At 67.0% G+C, this 18,091-nt stretch overlaps 2 protein-coding genes across 2 annotated transcripts; one reads left to right on the top strand and one right to left on the bottom strand.

Moving 5' to 3' along the window:
* Positions 1-1,122: 1,122 nt before the first annotated feature.
* Positions 1,123-10,208, top strand: NOSIP (nitric oxide synthase interacting protein). The gene is given in 11 exon segments (XM_065571093.1): positions 1,123-1,280; positions 1,862-2,043; positions 6,404-6,488; positions 6,844-6,949; positions 7,201-7,246; positions 7,248-7,283; positions 7,664-7,805; positions 8,324-8,430; positions 8,923-9,110; positions 9,664-9,772; positions 9,930-10,208. Coding segments are annotated over 9 exon segments (876 nt in total). The 5' UTR covers positions 1,123-1,280; positions 1,862-2,043; positions 6,404-6,418; the 3' UTR covers positions 10,002-10,208.
* Positions 10,209-11,263: 1,055 nt separating this feature from the next.
* Positions 11,264-15,042, bottom strand: RCN3 (reticulocalbin 3). The gene is given in 9 exon segments (XM_065571092.1): positions 11,264-11,951; positions 11,954-12,011; positions 12,101-12,300; positions 12,407-12,467; positions 13,070-13,242; positions 14,127-14,291; positions 14,294-14,319; positions 14,806-14,936; positions 14,938-15,042. Coding segments are annotated over 9 exon segments (948 nt in total). The 5' UTR covers positions 15,025-15,042; the 3' UTR covers positions 11,264-11,904.
* Positions 15,043-18,091: the final 3,049 nt, after the last annotated feature.

The raw sequence follows: 18,091 nt of genomic DNA, 5'->3' as shown, positions 1-18,091 counted from the left end.
CAGCCTGGACAGGTGGATGCCAGGTGCGGGAGGGAGGGGATTCCCAGGGAGTACTGGGGGACAGCGGAGGGGGAGCCGGGGGGGCAGGTGCTGGGGGCGCTGCGGGGGGATCCCAGGGGTGCAGGTGCTGGGGGGCAACGTAAGGGAGTCCTGGGGGGCAGGTGTGGGGGGGATCCCAGGGAGTGCTGGGGGGCAGTGTGGGGGGATCCCAGGGGGCAGGTGCCAGGCGGTTGCGTGGGGAGATCCTGGGGGGCAGGGCTTGGAGGGCTGTGGGGGGATCCTGGGGGGGGCTGCGTGGGGGAACCCCGGGGGGCAGGTGTTGGGGGGCTGTGGGGGTGGCGGGGGGGCAGGTGGGGGTTCCCGGGGGGGCTGAGTGGGGAGGATGGGGTGGAAATCGTACGGGTGGGGGTAAGGAGTCGGTGAGCAGGCACTGGGGAGTGGGGACCTGCAGGTTCCAGGCGCAGGACTCAGGTGAGGGGCGCTGTACATGTCGCCAGCCTGTGCGTCCTTCGCCCCACCCCGCAGGGGCCCCCCTGCCCCCTCCCACAGGTGATGAGTCTGTTTGTGAGGGAATGAAATGGGATTGGAGAGCTGGGCTGGAACCCTGGGGCGAGGGGGAGGGGTAGATCAGGGGGGTTTGGGAGCCAGGACTCCTGGGTTTTCTCCCCAGCTGTGGGAGGGGAGTGGGGTCTAATGGTTAGAGCAGGGGGGGGCTGGGAGCCAGGACTCCTGGGTTCTCTCCCCGGCTCTGGGAGGGGAGTGGGGGCTAGTGCTTAGAGCAGGGGGGCTGGGAGCCAGGACTCCTGGGTTCTCTCCCTGTCTAGGGAGATTGACAAAAAATGGGGGGGAAACCCCTGCCCCTGAGGACCGCTGCAGGGGTCGGGCTGGTAGTTACCGCTAAGTGGAGTGACCCGGGGGCAAGTCCTGGGGGTCCCCCCAAGCCTGGGAGCCAGGGGAGTGGAGCCGTCTGGGGCAGGGGTCACTCCACTTCCCACAGGAAGTGGCCAGTCCCCCGCGTGGGGACCTGGAGGGCCCCCCACAGAGACCTGGGGGTGCTGCATAAGGCACCAAAATAGCTAGGGCCGGCCCTGCCTGGCACCACCTCTGAGCCCCCCCCCCCCTTTCCCGAGAGGGGGGGACAACCCGCCCCGGAACCGTCCCGTCGGGTCCCATTTTCAGGCCGGCCTCATTTTCCTGATGCACCGCGCGGGGATATGTATGGAGGGTCCACTTCCGGTCGCCTCCACTTCCTGTTTCCGGCGTGGTGGGGGAGAGGCGAGGTGAGGCTGGGCCGAGGGGGGTGGTAACCAGGCAACCTTCAGGATGTGTGTGTGGGGGGGTCCCCTGGAAACGGGTCCCCCCTCCCCTCCCCCACCCGAGCCTAGGGGCTCCCCCCGCCCCCATTCCTCCCTTGGGCGTGGGGTGAGCAGCCCACGAACCCCCCAATGTATGTGTTGCTCGGGGGGGGTCTCTAAGGCACCAGCCCCCTCCTGACCCCCCCAGGGCATGGGGCACCCTGACAACCCCCCAAACGTCCCCCTCTTCTCCTCCCCCCCCCACGAGGTACCCTGTGGTCTGCCTAGCCTTGGGGAGGGAGTGGGGATGTCCTGTGTCGTCGTCCCGTCCCCCCCTCCCCGCTCCGATTCACCCCCCCATGGGGAAGGAGAGTTAATGGGAGGGGTGTCTGCTCCACTGGGCCAGATCCAGGTAGTGCCCGAGCGCACTTGGGGGGAAGGCGTGTGGGGTGGAGGTGGGGGGAAGGCGTGGGGGGTGGGGGGCTTCCCGCAGTCCCCGGCTGCAGAGGGACAGCCTGGAGCAGGACCCGTGGGACCAGCGTGTTGTCTTGCCCGTGTTTAAACAGGGCAAAGGACGCACGACGGGCCCGTCGGCCTGACGGGGACCCTGCGGCCAGTGCGGGACTCGGCGAATCAGGCGTTAACGGAGGGAACCTGATTGATGCCAGTCAACGTGGGCTTTCAGAAAACGGGCCCCGTCGGACGAGCTTGACATCTGTGTTTGCCGAGATCCCCGGGGGGGATAAAGGTAACGGCGCCTACGAGCAGACGTCGCCGGCTGTGCGGCCGCTCACGTGCTCCCGGGGGACGTTTTGGTTAGCAAAATTAGACTGATCTCAGATTTACCACGGCCCACGTGACGTGGACGAAAACTGCATGCTGTGTTTCCACTGGGTCCTGCAGGGGTCAGGCCTGTTGCTATTTAACATCTTTACCAATGACCTGGCGTCAGGGGTCCACAGGATGGGGGCTGCCCCCTCAGCTTTGGAATGGTCTCCAGAAGGCCCGGTTGAGTGTGCCGGACCGCCTGGGGGGGTCCCACTCTTCTGCCAGACTCAGCCCCATGGCTTCACCGCCTCCTGAGACAGGACCTCTAGGCCTGCAGCCCCCCCATGTCCCACCGTGAGCTTCACTCAGCAAGTCCCCCTGAAGGAGACTTGGCCAGTGTGTGCAGTGACACTCGCCCAGCGCTGTCAGAACAGTCAGTTTTTTTCGGGCACAGGAGCATCCCCAGATAAGGGGGCCTAAGGCCCAGACAGCTGGGTGCCATCCACACCTGTGTCTAAGCAAACAGCCCTCTTCCACCCACTAGGCACCAATGCAGCACATGGGAGAAACTGAGGCACAGACAGGCCTCATCAAAAAAATTACAAAATATTCCCACTTCGTCACACCTGGAAGAAAACACAAAACTGTGGCTGATAAAGTTTGCAGATGACCCCAAAATTGGGGGCGTGATAAATAACCCTGGGGGACAGGTCAGAGATACAAAGTGATCTGGATCGGCTGGGTAAGCCGGGCGTAGGCAGACACAACGGGGTTTCATATGGTTAAATGTCAGTGTAAACACCTGGGAGCAGAGAGCGCCAGCCGCACGGACGGGCTGGGGGACGAACCTGGAAAAGGTTTGCGGGGAGAGATGTGACAAAGTGGGAAATTCTGTAATGTTTGGTGTGAATATTGTGGGTGCCTCAGTTTCCCTGTGTGCTGCATGTTTGACTAGGTGGAGGGAAAAGGTTCCATCTCTGCAGAGACCCAGAGGACAATGGAGAACCCCGAAGACAATACCCGGCCAAATGGTGCCGAGCAGCCTAGAGTCACTCCTGATTAATCAGGGGTGCATTGCTCCCTTTGGGTGTGTGTTTCCCCCAGGGGTCCCATCTAGGGGGACTTGCTGTGGGGCGCTCACAGTGTGATGCAGGGGGTCTGCAGGCTCTGAGATCCGGTCCCAGGAGGCGGGGAAGCCATGGAGCTCACCCCAAGGAGAGAGCGCAACACGCGAGGAGGATTGGCATGCTGAAGGGTCTCCTCCCGGGCCTGTGACTCCGTGACCAGTGGTAGCGAGGGGATGATTGGCGAGTGCGCCCGGTGAGCAGTTGGCTGCCGAAGGCACCAGCCGTGTCTTGCGGTGGTAAAGCGAGGGAAGAAGGAACCAGCGAGGACATGGCGTGGAGCCGTCTCCCTGCAGAGGACCCTGCCAGCCTGTGCAGGGGGAGGGGGTTAGGCCTTGGGAAGCTCGCATGAGTTGCAGTTGGAGGCATGGAGGGGGTAAGAGGACCCGCCGAAGGGTAGGTGGGGAGAGGGCCCCAAAAAGGTTGGCGTGAATGATCAACTTCTTGCTGAGGTGCTGATGAGCGATTTGGAAGACTGGCAAGGTGGGCACCTGGACCCAGAGCCACCCTCCCTGCCCTGGCACTGAGCATACGGCCCAGCAGGGGGCTCGGGACCTTCCGACTGGGAGGAAGTGAGCTACCCGGGGACAGGGCTCGACGCTTTGTCCCGAGGTGGGGAAACCGAGGCACGGCCAATGAGGGCTGCCAGCGAGCTGGGCCAGGTTCCGCACCGTACCCCAGCAGCTGACTTCCAGACCGAGCTACAGAAAGATCCCTCCTTAGAGAAGCTGAGGACCTTTGCTGGCCACGGCATTGCGGGACCCCTTAGGGGAAGATTCCTGTGTCAGAAATGGGCTCCCCAGGGGAGATCGGGGGGCAGCTGGTGGTCCCCCAGAAGCACCGTCACAGGCTACTGTACCTGACCAGTGATGGTCCTCTCTCAGGACACCAGGGAATCCAACACACCAGGCAGAGGTTGCTGTAGAACGTTTCCTGGCCCGGAGTCTTTGATGCCATCCAGCAGTAGTGCAGGTCCTGCGACCCCTGCCAGTGAGTGGGGAACGCCCGGGACAAGGGTAAAGCAGCTTTGAGACCCTTGCCTATCACAGAGGAACCTTCTCAGAAGGTGGCCATGGACCTTGGGGGGCCCTCAGCAAGGCGACCCAGACAGGGAAGAAATACATCATGCTGGGGGTAGATTTCGCTACCCGCTACTTACAGGTGGTGGCTCTGTCCTCTATCGAGGCAGACGCGCTGCTGACCATTTTCAGCAGAGTGGGGTTCCCCAAGACGATCCTTACAGACCCGGGGTCCAATTTCATGTCAGCCCTGCTCCAAGGCTCTGGGAGAAATGTGGGGTCTGGCACACCTGGGCCTCAGCGTATCCCCCCCCCAGTCCAACAGGCTGGTGGAGAGGTTTTTGGGGACCTTAAAGATGATGCTGAGGACTTGTATGGACCAGCACCTGGACAAGTATCTACCCCACCTGCTGGTCGCGTACCGGGAAGTGCCCCAGGAATCCACAGGGTTCTCCTCTTTCAAGTCGCTGTTCGGGAGGAGAGTGAGGGACCCCTGGACTTGGGGAGGGATGAATGGGAGGGGAAAGCCGCTCCCGATGGAGAATTGGGGGTGGAGTACGTGCTGGCTTTAGGGGTGATCCAGCTGCCTCTCCCATGGGGCTGGTCCCCAAGAAAGACGGGGGGGGGAGGTTGAACCAATTCGGTGTGGACTATCGGAAGCTCAATGCCATCACCGTGTCCCATGCTTATCCCATGTCTGGGCCTGATGAGATTCTAGACAAGTTGTGGGGGGGAAGGGTTACCTCACTGCTGTGGATGTCCACCAAAGGTTACAGGCCTGTGCCTTTGCACTGAGAGGCAGGTTGAAATCTGCCTTCACCACCCCAATAGGGAGTGCTTAATTTATGCCAGCTCCTGGCCCCGGCACCTCCAGGCTTGGCCGCTCCTGGCCCCGGCATCTCCGGGCTTGGCCGCTCCTGGCCCCGGCACCTCCAGGCTTGCCGCATCAGTTATGAAAGTGAAAAAATTGCTTGAGTCCCGGCACCTCTTTCATTACAAATTATACGGGGCTTTTGAGTTCTTGGTCCTACCTTTCGGCCTCAAGGGGGTGCCTGCCGCCTTCCAGCGCCGGGTGGATCATTACTGGGCTCCGAAGAAGGCTCTAAGCCAGGGCCCGATTCTGGTAAACCCAGACTTCAATAAGTCCTTCCTGGTGTCCCCGACCACTCGCCCCTGACGGGCTGCACCAAATGATGGGGGCTAATGCCAAGCTGCTGATTGCGGAGTCTGATCCTCCGGGATCATGAGATGGAGGTGGCCCATGTGACTGGATTGGCAGATGCTTTGTCCCAGGGGGGGGGGGCTGAGCTTCCCCAGGTCAGCGGCCAAAGTGACCCTGCTCCGTTTGGTCTCGAAGGGAGCAGAGAGGTGACAAAGTGGGAATCTTCGTAATGGTTTGTGTGAGTGCTGTGCATGCCTCAGTTTCCCGTGTGCTGCGTGTTTGACTAGGTGGGGGGAAAAGGTTTGATCTCTGCAGAGGACCGGGTGTTGTTGATTAAACGCCTGGCTGTCCGGCCCCCCCCCCATGGAGAACCAGGAAGACGACGCCCGGACATTTGGTGGCTAGCAACTAACGAGCCAGACGCTGGTTCCAGACAGTTAAACGGGCTGAGATTCCCTCCAGGCTCAGCTGGGGGTGCATTGCTTCCTTTGGGGTGTCAGGCTCCCGCAGGGGTCCCATCCAGGTGGACTCGCTGGGGGAAGCTCCGGCCTGCCGCAGGGGGGCTGCAGGCTCCCCACGCGATGCTGTGACCAAAGCGGCTAACGCAGTCCTGGGGTATGTAAACGGGCTGGGGGGGTGATGAGTTGCAGGGGGGTCGGCAAAGAACCCCGAGAAGGATACAAGTGTCAGCGAGAGTCCAGGGGCTTGTGGGTATTTCGAGTCACGGGAAGGGGGAACTGGGTCCCTGCCTAAGTACCGAGGTGGGGACCAAATGCTCAGGCGAGCAGAGGACGGGCTACCATGGGGGGCTCTCTGGCCTGGCTCGGACGAGGTGATCACAGACAGATCCATGGGGTTCCTGGAAGATTTGCCCCTTGGGGGACCGATCACAGCTGCATCCCCCGTCGGGTTTGGTGATTGGAGGGGCTCTGAGAGGGGGGGTCCCCCTTTCCCAGCGGGGGGTGGGGGGCCTGTCCCCAGGAGACTGGATCTGGGATCAGTGGGGCCCCGGGACGTAACAACTCCCTCCCCTAGGGACGCTGAGCCAGGATGACACGTCACGGCAAGAACTGCACGGCTGGCGCCGTGTACACCTACCACGAGAAAAAGAAGGACACGGGTGAGATTCCACCTGCTGTGGGGAAGGGGCATTGGCCCAGCTGGGGGGGGACCAGGGCTGGGCTGGCAGGGGGCTGCGGGTCGGGAGTGAGGGGCACCGGCAGGGCTGAGGGGAGCCCAGGGCTGGGCTGGCAGGGGCTGCAGGTCGGGAGTGAGGGGCACCGGCAGGGCTGGGCTGGCAGGGACTGCAGGTTGGGAGTGAGGGGCACCGGCAGGGCTGAGGGGAGCCCAGGGCTGGGCTGGCAGGGGGCTGCGGGTCAGGAGTGAGGAGCACCGCCAGGGCTGGGGGTGGGAGGAGATCAGCTTCTATCCCTGTGCCCTGACCATCTCCCCCCACCCCGCCCCCCACTTTCCAGCCGCCTCCGGTTACGGGACCCAGAACGTCCGTCTGAGCCGAGATGCCGTCAAGGATTTTGACTGCTGCTGCCTGTCCCTGCAGCCCTGCAAGGACCCGGTGGTCACGTAGGTATCGGGGTGGCAGAGACCCCCACAGGGACATAGGGGTCCTGGCAGCTGAATAGAGAGACACCCTAAAAGGGGAAACGGCCCTTCTGGGTCCTGGCAGCCCTGATGGTGCTTTAAAGCTGGCCAGCCCCAGGTGGGCAGAAAATCCCCGAGCCGGCGCGTTCCGGTCTGCAGGCGGGTAAGGGGGGGTCGGTGTATGGGGGGGGGGGCTGCAGCTCAGCCCCCGCCCCTATTTCTCCCCCCGCCAGGCCCGACGGGTACCTGTATGAGAAGGAGGCCATCCTGGAGTACATCCTTGCACCAGAAGAAGGAGATCGCCCGGCAGATGAAGGTAAGGTCCCCCGCGGGGGCCCTGCTGCTCCGCTTGGGGGCTGTGGGTCGGGGGGGCAAGGCTGGCACAGCGGAGGCGGGTGCGGGTTGGGAGTGGGGGGCACCAGCGGAGCTGGAGGGCAAGGCTGGGAGGTCGTAATTCCTCTCCTGGTCCCCTGACTGGGGAATTCCTCCTCTGGGCTCAGTTTCGGGGGGGCTCGGTCCCCCAGAGAGGACACCAGGCTTTGAGCCGAGGAGCTGCCGGTGGCGGGTGAGAGGCCCGTCACTGACAACCTATGGGGGGGGTGGGGCGGGGTGTTAGGGTGACGGGGGCAGGAAGGCTCCGGGGGGGGAGGGGGGGAGCTCTCCTGCAGCAACCCCCCTCCTCCCCCGGTGCTGCAGGCCTACGAGAAGCAGAAGAAGGAGAAGCGGACGGAGCTGGAGGAGCTGAGCCGGGCAGCCGAGGATGCCAAGGTGAAGGGCTTCCTGGCCAAGGAGATGAGCATCGTCAGCAAACCCCTGAATCCCTTCGACCACAAGTCAGGTATGGGGCTGTGGGTCAGGAGTGAGGGGCACCGGCAGGGCAGAGGGGGCAGGGCTGGGGTAGCAGGGGGCTGCGGGGCGGGAGTGAGGGGCACCCGCAGGGCTGGGGGGGGCAGGGCCTGGCGAGCGGGGGCCTGCGGGTCGGGAGTGAGGGGCACCGGCAGGGCTGGGGGGGGCAGGGCCGGGCGAGCGGGGGCTGCGGGGCGGGAGTGAGGGGCACCGGCAGGGCTGGGGGGGCAGGGCCGGGCGAGCGGGGGCTGCGGGGCGGGAGTGAGGGGCACCGGCAGGCTGGGGGGCAGGGCCGGGCGAGCGGGGGCTGCGGGGCGGGAGTGAGGGGCACTGGCAGGGCTGGGGGGGCAGGGCCGGGCGAGCGGGGGCTGGGGGGCAGGACTCAGGGGCACCGGGAGAGCGGGGGCAGGACTCAGGGGCACCGGGAGAGCGGGGGCTGGGGGGCAGGACTCAGGGGCACCGGGCGAGCGGGGGCTGGGGGCAGGACTCAGGGGCACGGCTCTGTTCCAGGGGACCCCCAGCCCGGCCCGAGCAGCGCGGAGGAGGCCAAGCAGTTGCCCAGTTTCTGGATCCCGTCGCTGACCCCCGAGGCCAAGGCCAGCGTGGTGAGGAAGCCGGTGAGTGTCCCGGGACCCCACCCCCACCCCTCCCTCCGCCTGCCCCCGCGTTGAACGAGCCAGCCCCCCCCTCCCCCCCACGCACACACATGGCAGCTCTCCCAAAGCATCCTGGGTGGAGCTGAAGGCCCCACACCCCCCCACCCCTCCCCCCCGGCACTTCTACACGGGCTGTCACCTGCCTGAGACCTCCAGAACGGGGCAAGGGGCTGAGGCAACTCCTGACAAGTTACAGAGCGCCCCCCCCCCCCCCTTCTAATCACCAGCCCCACTCCCCTCCCCGGCCAGGGAGAGAACCCAGGCGTCCTGGCTTCCAGCCCCCTCCCCCTTCTAACCACTAGCCCCCACTCCCCTCCCAGAGACGGGGAGAGAACCCAGGCGTCCTGGCTCCCAGCCCCCTTCCCCTTCTAACCACTAGCCCCCACTCCCCTCCCAGAGCCAGGGAGAGAACCCAGGCGTCCTGGCTCCCAGCCCCGTCTCTACCCCCTGCAGGACCGGTGTGTGTACTGCCCCATGAGCGGGCGACCCCTCAAGCTGAAGGACCTGACCCCCGTGCACTTCACCCTGCTGGACCCGGACGTGGGTCGCGTCGGGCTCATCAACCGGCAGGACCGATACGTCTGCGCCGTCACCCGCGACATGCTGGGCAACTCGGTGCCCTGTGCCGTGCTGCGCCCCTCGTGAGTCGGGCTGTGGGTCGGGAGTGGGGGCACCAGCAGGGCTGGGCTGGCAGGGGGCTGCGGGTCGGGAGTGAGGGGCACTGGCAGGGCTGGGGGGGCAGGGCCGGGCTAGAAGGGGCTGTGGGTCAGGAGTGAGGGGCACGGCAGGGCTGGGGGGCAGGGCCGGGCTAGAAGGCGCTGTGTGTCGGGGGTGAGGGGCACCGGCAGGGTTGGGGGGCTGGGCTAGCAGGGGGCTGCGGGTCGGGAGTGGGGGGCACCGGCAGGACTGGGGGGCAGGGCTGGGCTAGAAGGAGCTGTGGGTCGGGGGTGAGGGGCACCGGCGGGGCTGGGCTAGCAGGGGGCTGTGGGTCAGGAGTGGGGGCACTGGCGGAGCTGGGCTGGCAGGGGGCTGCTGGTTGGGAGTGAGGGGCACCGGCAGGGCTGGGGGGCAGGGCTGGGCTAGAAGGGGCTGCGGGTCGGGAGTGAGGGGCACCGGCAGGGCTGGGGGGCAGGGCTGGGCTAGAAGGGGCTGTGGGTCTCTGCCCCCCGCATAGCTGTTCTCCCCCCCCCCCAGGGGCGCGGTGGTCACCCTGGAGTGTGTGGAGCGGCTGCTGAAGAAGGACATGGTGGACCCGGTGAATGGGGAGAAGCTGCGGGAGGACGACATCATTGTGCTGCAGCGGGTGAGCGGGGGCCGGGCGCACCCCCCAGGCGGGAGGGGGCCTCCCTGCCCGTTCCCCAACCAGCGGTGCTGGGGACGGGTGGGGTGCGTTGGGGGGGCAGTGTCAGGGCAGCCCCCCCCAATCTCACCCCCCCTTTCTCCTCTCAACTGTCTTCCAGGGCGGCACGGGCTTCGCCGGATCCGGGGTGTGCCTGGAAGCCAAGAAGTCCCGCCCTGTCATGCAGGCCTAGCCCCACCCCTTCTTCCCAGAGGGCGGGGCTTGTGCCACACTGGGGGTGGGGGGGGGGTGTCGTTTTAACATGGGAACCCCCAGCGCCACTGCCTGCCCTCCTGAGCAGGGAAACTGAGGCAGGCGCTGGGTCAGGGCCGGGGGGGGGGGTGTGTGGCCTCTGTGCTGCTTGTCATGTATCTATCAATAAAGCCGTGTCCCCCCCGTAGCCCCCGTGGGTTCTGATCGCTGTCACGGCCCCCTTCCGCGCCGCGTCTCCAAACTGACCGCACCCCACTCGCCCTCCGGCTCTGCCCCCCCTCCGGCGCCCGCCTTCCGGCCGTCCTGCCCTCTGGCGCCCGCCCTCTCCCGCCCTCCGGCACCCACCTCTGCGGCCCTCCCGCCCTCCGGCCCTCGCTTCTGCAGCCTCCCACTTGCTCTCCGGCCCTGCTCGACGTCGGTCATTAACTAGCCATGGCCTAAGCCGCCCCGGCCAGGAGCTCTGCGCGTGCAGTGGCCCAGAATCCCCCAGGAGTAGGTCACCCCCCGGGCCGGGACGCTGGGACGCTGCCGGCTGCTCGGTACATTCGCCAGCTCCCAAGTTTGCCCCTTTCTAAAGACGGGCACCACATTGCCCCCCCCCCGCCCCCCGGGACCCTCCTGTCATCCATTATCACCCCCCGTGGCTCCGAGGTTTCTTGCAGCACCCAGCTCCTGCCCCCGCTGACTTGAATTCATTCCACTTGGTCAGAAGATCTCGGGCGGGCGGCTGGTCCCGATCTGCGTCCCGTCCCCTTTCTGACCCGGGGTAACGTCGCTGGGGGGCCGGTCCCGGTATTTTCTGGGAGAAGGTGGGAGTGAAGCCGGCAGGGAGCAGCGCCGCCTTCCCGTCGTCTCCCCCCATTCCCAGCTCGGCCCCCCAGAGCCAGTGCAGGCCCCAGAGCAAAGCCACCCGCAGCCCACAGCTCCCACCCACGCCAGCTCCCGGGGGCACAGCCTGGCTCTGCAGCCCACAGCCCCCTGCCCAGCCCCGGGGACCCCCCGCGCCCGGCCGAGGCCCTGGGGCGTACCCTCAAAAGGGGTATTTGCCCCCTGGCAGAGCGGGACTGTTTGAGCCAGGGGCCACTCCCATGTGCTTTGGGCCAGAAAGGCCCTGGGCCCCCTCTCCATCCTAGGGCCACCCCCCTAAGCCAGCCAATCCCTGCCCCCCCAGAGGGGAAAGGGCCAGATGGGAGCTGGTGCATGCCCCCCCCCCAACACAGCACACCCAGCCTGGCAGAGGTGGGGGGGGACCCTGTTTATTACAGCTGTGTGCGTGTACAGCTCTGTGAACCCCCCCCCCAGCAGCCCCGATCCCCCCCCATCCCTGCACCCCCCGCCCACTCGCTGGCAACTAATGCCTGCTGCAGAAGGGGGGGGCTGGGGGAGCCGCTCCTGTGCCCCGCCACAGCGGCCATTTTGCTAGCGACCCCCCCCCCCGCCCGTGAGGGGCGGGGCCTAGAAATCTCGGTCACTGCGGGGGGGGGGCGATTTGTGTGTGTCCATCAGCCCCCCCCCGTGTTAATACTGTTGCTTTTTACAGTGCAGGTGGGGGGGGGAGGGGTCTGTTCTGCCAGCAGCCCACAGGTAAACCGAGGCACAGGGAAGGGAATGGCTCTCCCTGGGCACGCGGAGCTGGGGATGGAACCCAGGAGTGCTGCCCTTCCTCCGCTCTAACCCCAGAGTGGTGCGGGGGCGGGTGGCGGAGAACCCAGGAGTCCTGGCTCCCAGCCCCTCGCCCCCAGCCTCCTAGTCCGTGCCCTACCACACGGCAGAGTAAATGTCACATCTCCAAATCCATATAGCCCCCCCAATAAATAAGTCCCCTCCCCCCAGGGTCCTTGCAGTGGCGTTGTGGGGGGGCAGGGGGGCCCGGGCCCCCCTGGTCACAGCTCGTCGTGTTTGCGGGTCAGATCCTCCCCGTAGTTGGTGCTTGGCTGCCCACGAACATGTTCCAGTTGTCGAGGATCTCCTGCTTCGTCAGCCGCTCGTCCTGGGGGGGCAGAGCCGGTTACAGTGGGGGGGGGGTGTCCTGGCTCCCCCCTCCACCTCTGGTCAGCCCCGCCCTCTCCCGCCACTCACCTTGTCCTTGTCGGACTCGAAGAGCAGGTGCTTGGCCTCCACCTCGGGGTGGTCGTAGTCCTGGGGCAAAATCCAGTGGCCGATCTCGGCCCGGTCCAGCCGCCCGTCCCGGTCCAGGTCCCGGAAATCCAGGAACTGCTGCCGCTCGCTCTGCACCCAGTCGGGCTCCGGCTCGCCGCTCTCGGGGGTGTACATGTCGCCTGGGGGGGGTGGGGTGGAGAGACTCAGGGCCTGGAACCCCCCCAGGCCAAGCTCCCGCTGTCTCCAACCCTCCCCCCAGGGATCCCCTCCAGCCTCCCAACTCACCGATGTACTCGTCCACCTGCACGTAGCCGTCCCCGTTCTTGTCAATGTCTTCAATCGTTTCCTGGGGGGGGCAGGAATTAGGTGCTGAGCATCATGGGAACAGCTGTGGGAACACTGACCCCCCCCCTTCTCCCAGCCTCAGCTTCCCCGGGGCTGAGGGGTTCCTGGCTGCAGCCAGGAATTGGGGGATGGGGGGGTGCAGTGAATGCATCCATGGGAACCCAGGAGTCCTGGCTCCCAGTCTTCCCTGCTCTAACCACTAGATCCCCCCCCCCTCCCCTCCCAGAGCTGGGGGAGAGAACCCAGGAGTCCTGCCTCCCAGAGCCAGGGAGTGAACCCAGGAGTCCTGGCTCCCAGCCCCCCCCTGCTCTAACCCACCAGACCCCACTCCCCTCCCAGAGCCAGGGAGAGAACCCAGGAGTCCTGGCTCCTAGCACCCCCCCTGCTCTAACCACCAGCCCCCACTCCCCTCCCAGAGCCAGGGAGAGAACCCAGGAGTCCTGGATCCCAGTCCCCCTACTCTAACCACCAGCCCCCACTCCCCTCCCAGAGCCGGGGAGAGAACCCAGGAAGTCCTGGCTCCCAGCCCCCCCTGCTCTAACCCACTAGACCCCACTCCCCTCCCAGAGCCAGGGAGAGAACCCAGGCATCCGGGCCCCTCACCGTGACGACGATGTCCTTCATGTAGTCGAACTCCTCGGGGTGCAGGAAGGCGGTGAACTCCTCCCGCGTAGCGACCATGTCTCCGTCCCGGTCGGCCGCCCTGAAGCGCCGCTCGTCCCGCGCCAGCATCTTGCGGTAGGACTGTTTGTCCTCCAGGTCACCAAACTCCTCCCCTGGGGGCGTGGAGCTGTGAGCCCCCAGCCTGGGGATGGAACCCAGGAGTCCTGGCTCCCAGCCCAGCCCCCGCCCCAGTTCTGTTGCCTTCAGAACTCCCCCATCAAGCAGGTTATTCCCACGATAGCCACACGGTGGCGACAGAGACACCACCCAGCTGCTCAGGGGAGTTTGGGGGGGGTCCCTCTCTCAGGGCTGCCCTATCCTGCCCCATAGCAGGGCCTGGCCCCCTCCATACTGCCACTCCCATCCCAGCTGGGGCCTGACCCACCCCCAGCATAACAGCTGCTCACCCCCCCGTCCCCGCCCCCCCCCACTGTCACCCTGACCCCTCAGTAGCTCCCCCTCCCTATGGCCGGGGCATCTCACCTTCCAGGCAGCAGCCCCCCATGCCCCTCCCAGAGCCAGGGAGAGAACCCAGGAGTCCTGGCTCCTAGCACCCCCCCCTGCTCTAACCAGTAGACCCCACTCCCCTCCCAGAACCAAGAAGAGAACCCAGGAGTCCTGGCTCCAGTCCGCCTGCTCTAACCACCAGTCCCCACTCCCCTCCCAGAGCCAGGGAGAGAACCCAGGAGTCCTGGCTCCTAGCAACCCCCCTGCTCTAACCAGTAGACCCCACTCCCCTCCCAGAGCCAAGGAGAGAACCCAGGAGTCCTGGCTCCCACCCCCCCGCTCTAACCCACCAGCCCCCACTCCCCTCCCAGGGTCAGGGAGAGAACCCAGGAGTCCTGGCTCCCAGTCCCCCTGCTCTACCCACCAGCCCCCACTCCCCTCCCAGGGCCAGGGAGAGAACCCGGGGAGCTGTGGCGGGCAGGGTCTCGCATGGCCGGAGCAGGACCCTGGTGGGGGGCTGGCGCTGGCGCAGGCCCCCGGCCCCCCTCACCCTCGTAGTAGCCGTAGGTGGCGTTCTTGAACTCGGGCCAGGCGATGCGCCCGTCGCCGTCCCGGTCGTAGTCCGGCCAGTTCTTCTGCACGTTCTCGAAGATGTACCGGTTCTGGGTGTGTTTGATCCAGTCCTTCAGCTCGGCCTGGGTCACGAAGCCGTCCGGTCCCGGTCGATCCGATCCACGATCTTCCTGCCGGGGGGAGGGGGGGGGGTACGTCAGGGGGCGCTGGACGCCTGGGTCCCACCCCCAGCCCCTCTACAGAGAATGGACGGAGGGGTCCCACAAACAGGGAGAGAATCCAGGAGTCCTGGGTTCTCTCCCAGCTCTGGGAGGGGTGTGGGGTGCAGTGGTTAGAGCCAGGTGTTGGGAGCAGGACTCCTGGGTTCTCTCCCCGGGTCTGGGAGGGGAGTGGGGGCTGGTGGTTAGAGCTGGGGGGGCTGGGAGCCAGGACTCCTGGGTTCTCTCCCCGGCTCTGGGAGGGCAGTGGGTCCAGTGGTTAGAGCTGGGGGGGGCGGGGCTGGGAGCCAGGACTCCTGGGTTCTCTCCCCGGCTCTGGGAGGGCAGTGGGGTCTAGTGGTTAGAGCTGGGAGGCGGGGCTGGGAGCCAGGACACCTGGGTTCTCTCCCACCTCTGGGAGGCGGGTGGGGACCCGGACTCCGGGGTTCTCTGGCTCACCCCAGGCGCTCCCGGCTCTCCTCGGGCGTGAGCTGGTCGAAGGTCTTGGCTTGCTCCTTGCCCAGGAAGGCCTCGTGGTCGTACTGGAAGCCCTGGCGGTCGTCGTGCGGGTGGTCACTCAGCTCCTGCCCCGTGGTGCACCCGGTCCCGCTTCTCGGGGGGCGGCTTGGCCAGCGCCAGGCCCACACACAGCACCAGCAGCCCCCGGCCCCACAGCATCCTCGTCCCGCCGCAACCCTGGGGGGCAGGAGGGGGCTGGGTCTGCGCTGGCAGTGGGGCCCCCCCGCCACGTGCCCTAGCGCCAGTCTGGCACCCGCAGCGCCCTCCTGCCCCAGTTCCCACCAGCCTGCCCCACAGCCCCTCCTGCACTGACGCCTGCCCCACAGCATGTCGCCACCCTGCCCCACAGCCCCTCCCGCACTGACGCCTGCCCCCACTTCCCACCAGTCTGCCCCATAGAACCCCACTGACTCCTGCCCCACAGCCCCTCGCCACCCTGCCCCATAGCTCACCTCCTTGGGGGGCAGAGGGTGCCTGGGGGGGAAATCCTCTTGTGGGGGATCAAGAGGCTGGGACTCCATTGATATGGGGGATATGCCAGCCCCCCACCCACCCGCAGGGGGTCCCCAGGACCCAGCCCCCCCACACCTCACTCACCCACAGGGGCGTCCCCAGGACCCAGCCCCCCCACACCTCGCCCACACGCAGGGGGTCCCCCAGGACCCAGCCCCCCCACACCTCGCCCACCCGCAGGGGGTCCCCCAGGACCCAGCCCCCCCACACCTCGCCCACCCGCAGGGGGTCCCCCAGACTCGGCCCCCCCACACCTCGCCCACCCGCAGGGGGTCCCCCAGACTCGCCCCCCCCATAGCTCGCCCACCCGCAGGGGGTCCCCCAGACTCGGCCCCCCCACACCTCGCCCACCCGCAGGGGGTCCCCCCAGACTCGCCCCCCCCATACCTCGCCCACCCGCAGGGGGTCCCCCAGACTCGGCCCCCCCACACCTCGCCCACCCGCAGGGGGTCCCCCAGACTCGGCCCCCCCACACCTCGCCCACCCGCAGGGGGTCCCCAGGCTCGCCCCCCCCCCATACCTCGCCCAGCTCCGCAACGCGCCGCGCCCGGCTCCCGTCTTCGATGGGGGGACCCGGCTCCCCCCAACCCTTGAAACTCCGCCCCCACGGGGTCACGCCCCCGGCCCGGGGCGGCCAATCGGAGGTCGGTATCGCCAAGGGGACGGGGCCAGGCCGCTCGCTGATTGGCTGCCCGGCGCCACGTTGACACAAAGTATCTCCCGCAAGTTTTACTCCTGGCCCGGGAAAAGGGGGACACGTGTGGGGAGGGGTCGGGATCGGGGGGAATGGGGGGCAGGGATGGGGGTTTGGGAGAATAGAGGGCAGGGCTGTGGGGGGGGCTGTGGGAATGGGGGGCAGGGATGGAGTTCTGTGGGGATGGGGGCAGGGCTGGGGGTTTGGGGTCTGTGGGAATAGGGGCAGGGGTGGGGGTGGGGATGGGGGTCGGGGGAATAGGGGGCAGGGATGGGGGTCTGTGGGATGGGGGTTTGGGGTCTGGGAGAATAGGGGGAATAGGGGGCAGGGATGGGGGTCTGTGGGGATGGGGGTTTGGGGTCTGGGGGAATAGGGGCCAGGGATGGGGGTTTGGGGTCTGGGGGAATAGGGGGCAGGGCTGGGGTCTGTGGGGATGGGGGGCAGGGATGGGGGTTTGGGGCCTGGGGGAATAGGGGCCAGGGATGGGGGTCTGGGGGAATAGGGGGTGGGGATGGGGGTTTGAGGTCTGGGGGAATAGGGGCCAGGGATGGGGGTTTGGGGCCTGGGGGAATAGGGGGCAGGGATGGGGGTCTGTGGGATGGGGGGTTGGGGTCTGGGAGAATAGGGGGAATAGGGGGCAGGGATGGGGGTCTGTGGGGATGGGGGTTTGGGGTCTGGGGGAATAGGGGGCGGGGCTGGGGGTCTGTGGGGATGGGGGGCAGGGATGGGGGTTTGGGGCCTGGGGGAATAGGGGCCAGGGATGGGGGTTTGGGGTCTGGGGGAATAGGGGGCGGGGCTGGGGGTCTGTGGGGATGGGGGGCAGGGATGGGGGTTTGGGGCCTGGGGGAATAGGGGCCAGGGATGGGGGTCTGGGGGAATAGGGGCCGGGGATGGGGGTTTGGGGTCTGGGGGAATAGGGGGCGGGGCTGTGGGAATGGGAGGCAGGGCTGGGGGTCTGTGAGGATGGGGGGCAGGGATGGGGGTCTGTGGGGATGGGGGTTTGGGGTCTGGGGGAATAGGGGGCAGGGATGGGGGTCTGTGGGGATGGGAGTTTGGGGTCTCGGGGAATAGGGGCCAGGGATGGGGGTCTGTGGGGCTGGGGATTTGGGGTCTGGAGGAATAGGGGGCGGGGCTGGGGGGTCTGTGGGGATGGGGGGCAGGGATGGGGGTTTGGGGTCTGGGGGAATAGCGGGCGGGGCTGGGGGTCTGTGGGGATGGGGTTTGGGGTCTGGGGAATAGGGGGCAGGGCTGGGGGTCTGTGGGGATGGGGGGGGGGCAGGGATGGGGGTTTGGGGTCTGGGGGAATAGGGGGCAGGGATGGGGGTCTGTGGGGATGGGGGTTTGGGGTCTGGGGGAATAGGGGGCGGGGCTGGGGGTCTGTGGGGATGGGGGTTTGGGGTCTGGGGAATAGGGGGCAGGGCTGGGGGTCTGTGGGGATGGGGGCCAGGGATGAGGTTTGGGGTCTGGGGGAATAGGGGGCAGGGATGGGGGTCTGTGGGATGGGGGTTTGGGGTCTGGGGGAATAGGGGGCGGGGCTGGGGGTCTGTGGGGATGGGGGGCAGGGATGGGGGTTTGGGGTCTGGGGGAATAGGGGGCGGGGCTGGGGGTCTGTGGGGATGGGGGCCAGGGATGGGGGTTTGGGGTCCGGGGGAATAGGGGGCAGGGCTGTGGGAATGGGAGGCAGGGATGGGGTTTGAGCTGTGGGGGGCAGGGGATATGCCAGGTCTGGAGGGCAGCACTTAGGGGACCAGGGACCTGTGGGAGGACAAGGCCGGGGTGTTGGTTATCGGGGGGGCTGTGGGGGGCAGGGGATGTGCCAGGTCTGGAGGGCAGCACTTAGGGGACCAGGGACCTGTGGGGAGGACAAGGCCGGGGGGTTGGGATCGGGGGGTCTGTGGGGGGCAGGGGATGTGCCAGGTCTGGAGGGCAGCACTTAGGGGACCAGGGACCTGTGGGGAGGACAAGGCCGGGGTGTTGGATCGGGGGGCTGTGGGGGGCAGGGGATGTGCCAGGTCTGGA

Source organism: Chrysemys picta, chromosome 17 (assembly GCF_011386835.1).
Source record: "Chrysemys picta bellii isolate R12L10 chromosome 17, ASM1138683v2, whole genome shotgun sequence".
Taxonomy (NCBI): Eukaryota; Metazoa; Chordata; order Testudines; family Emydidae; genus Chrysemys; species Chrysemys picta.
The sequence above is the reverse complement of the archived record's forward strand: the minus strand, read 5'-3'. Positions and strand labels throughout refer to the sequence as shown.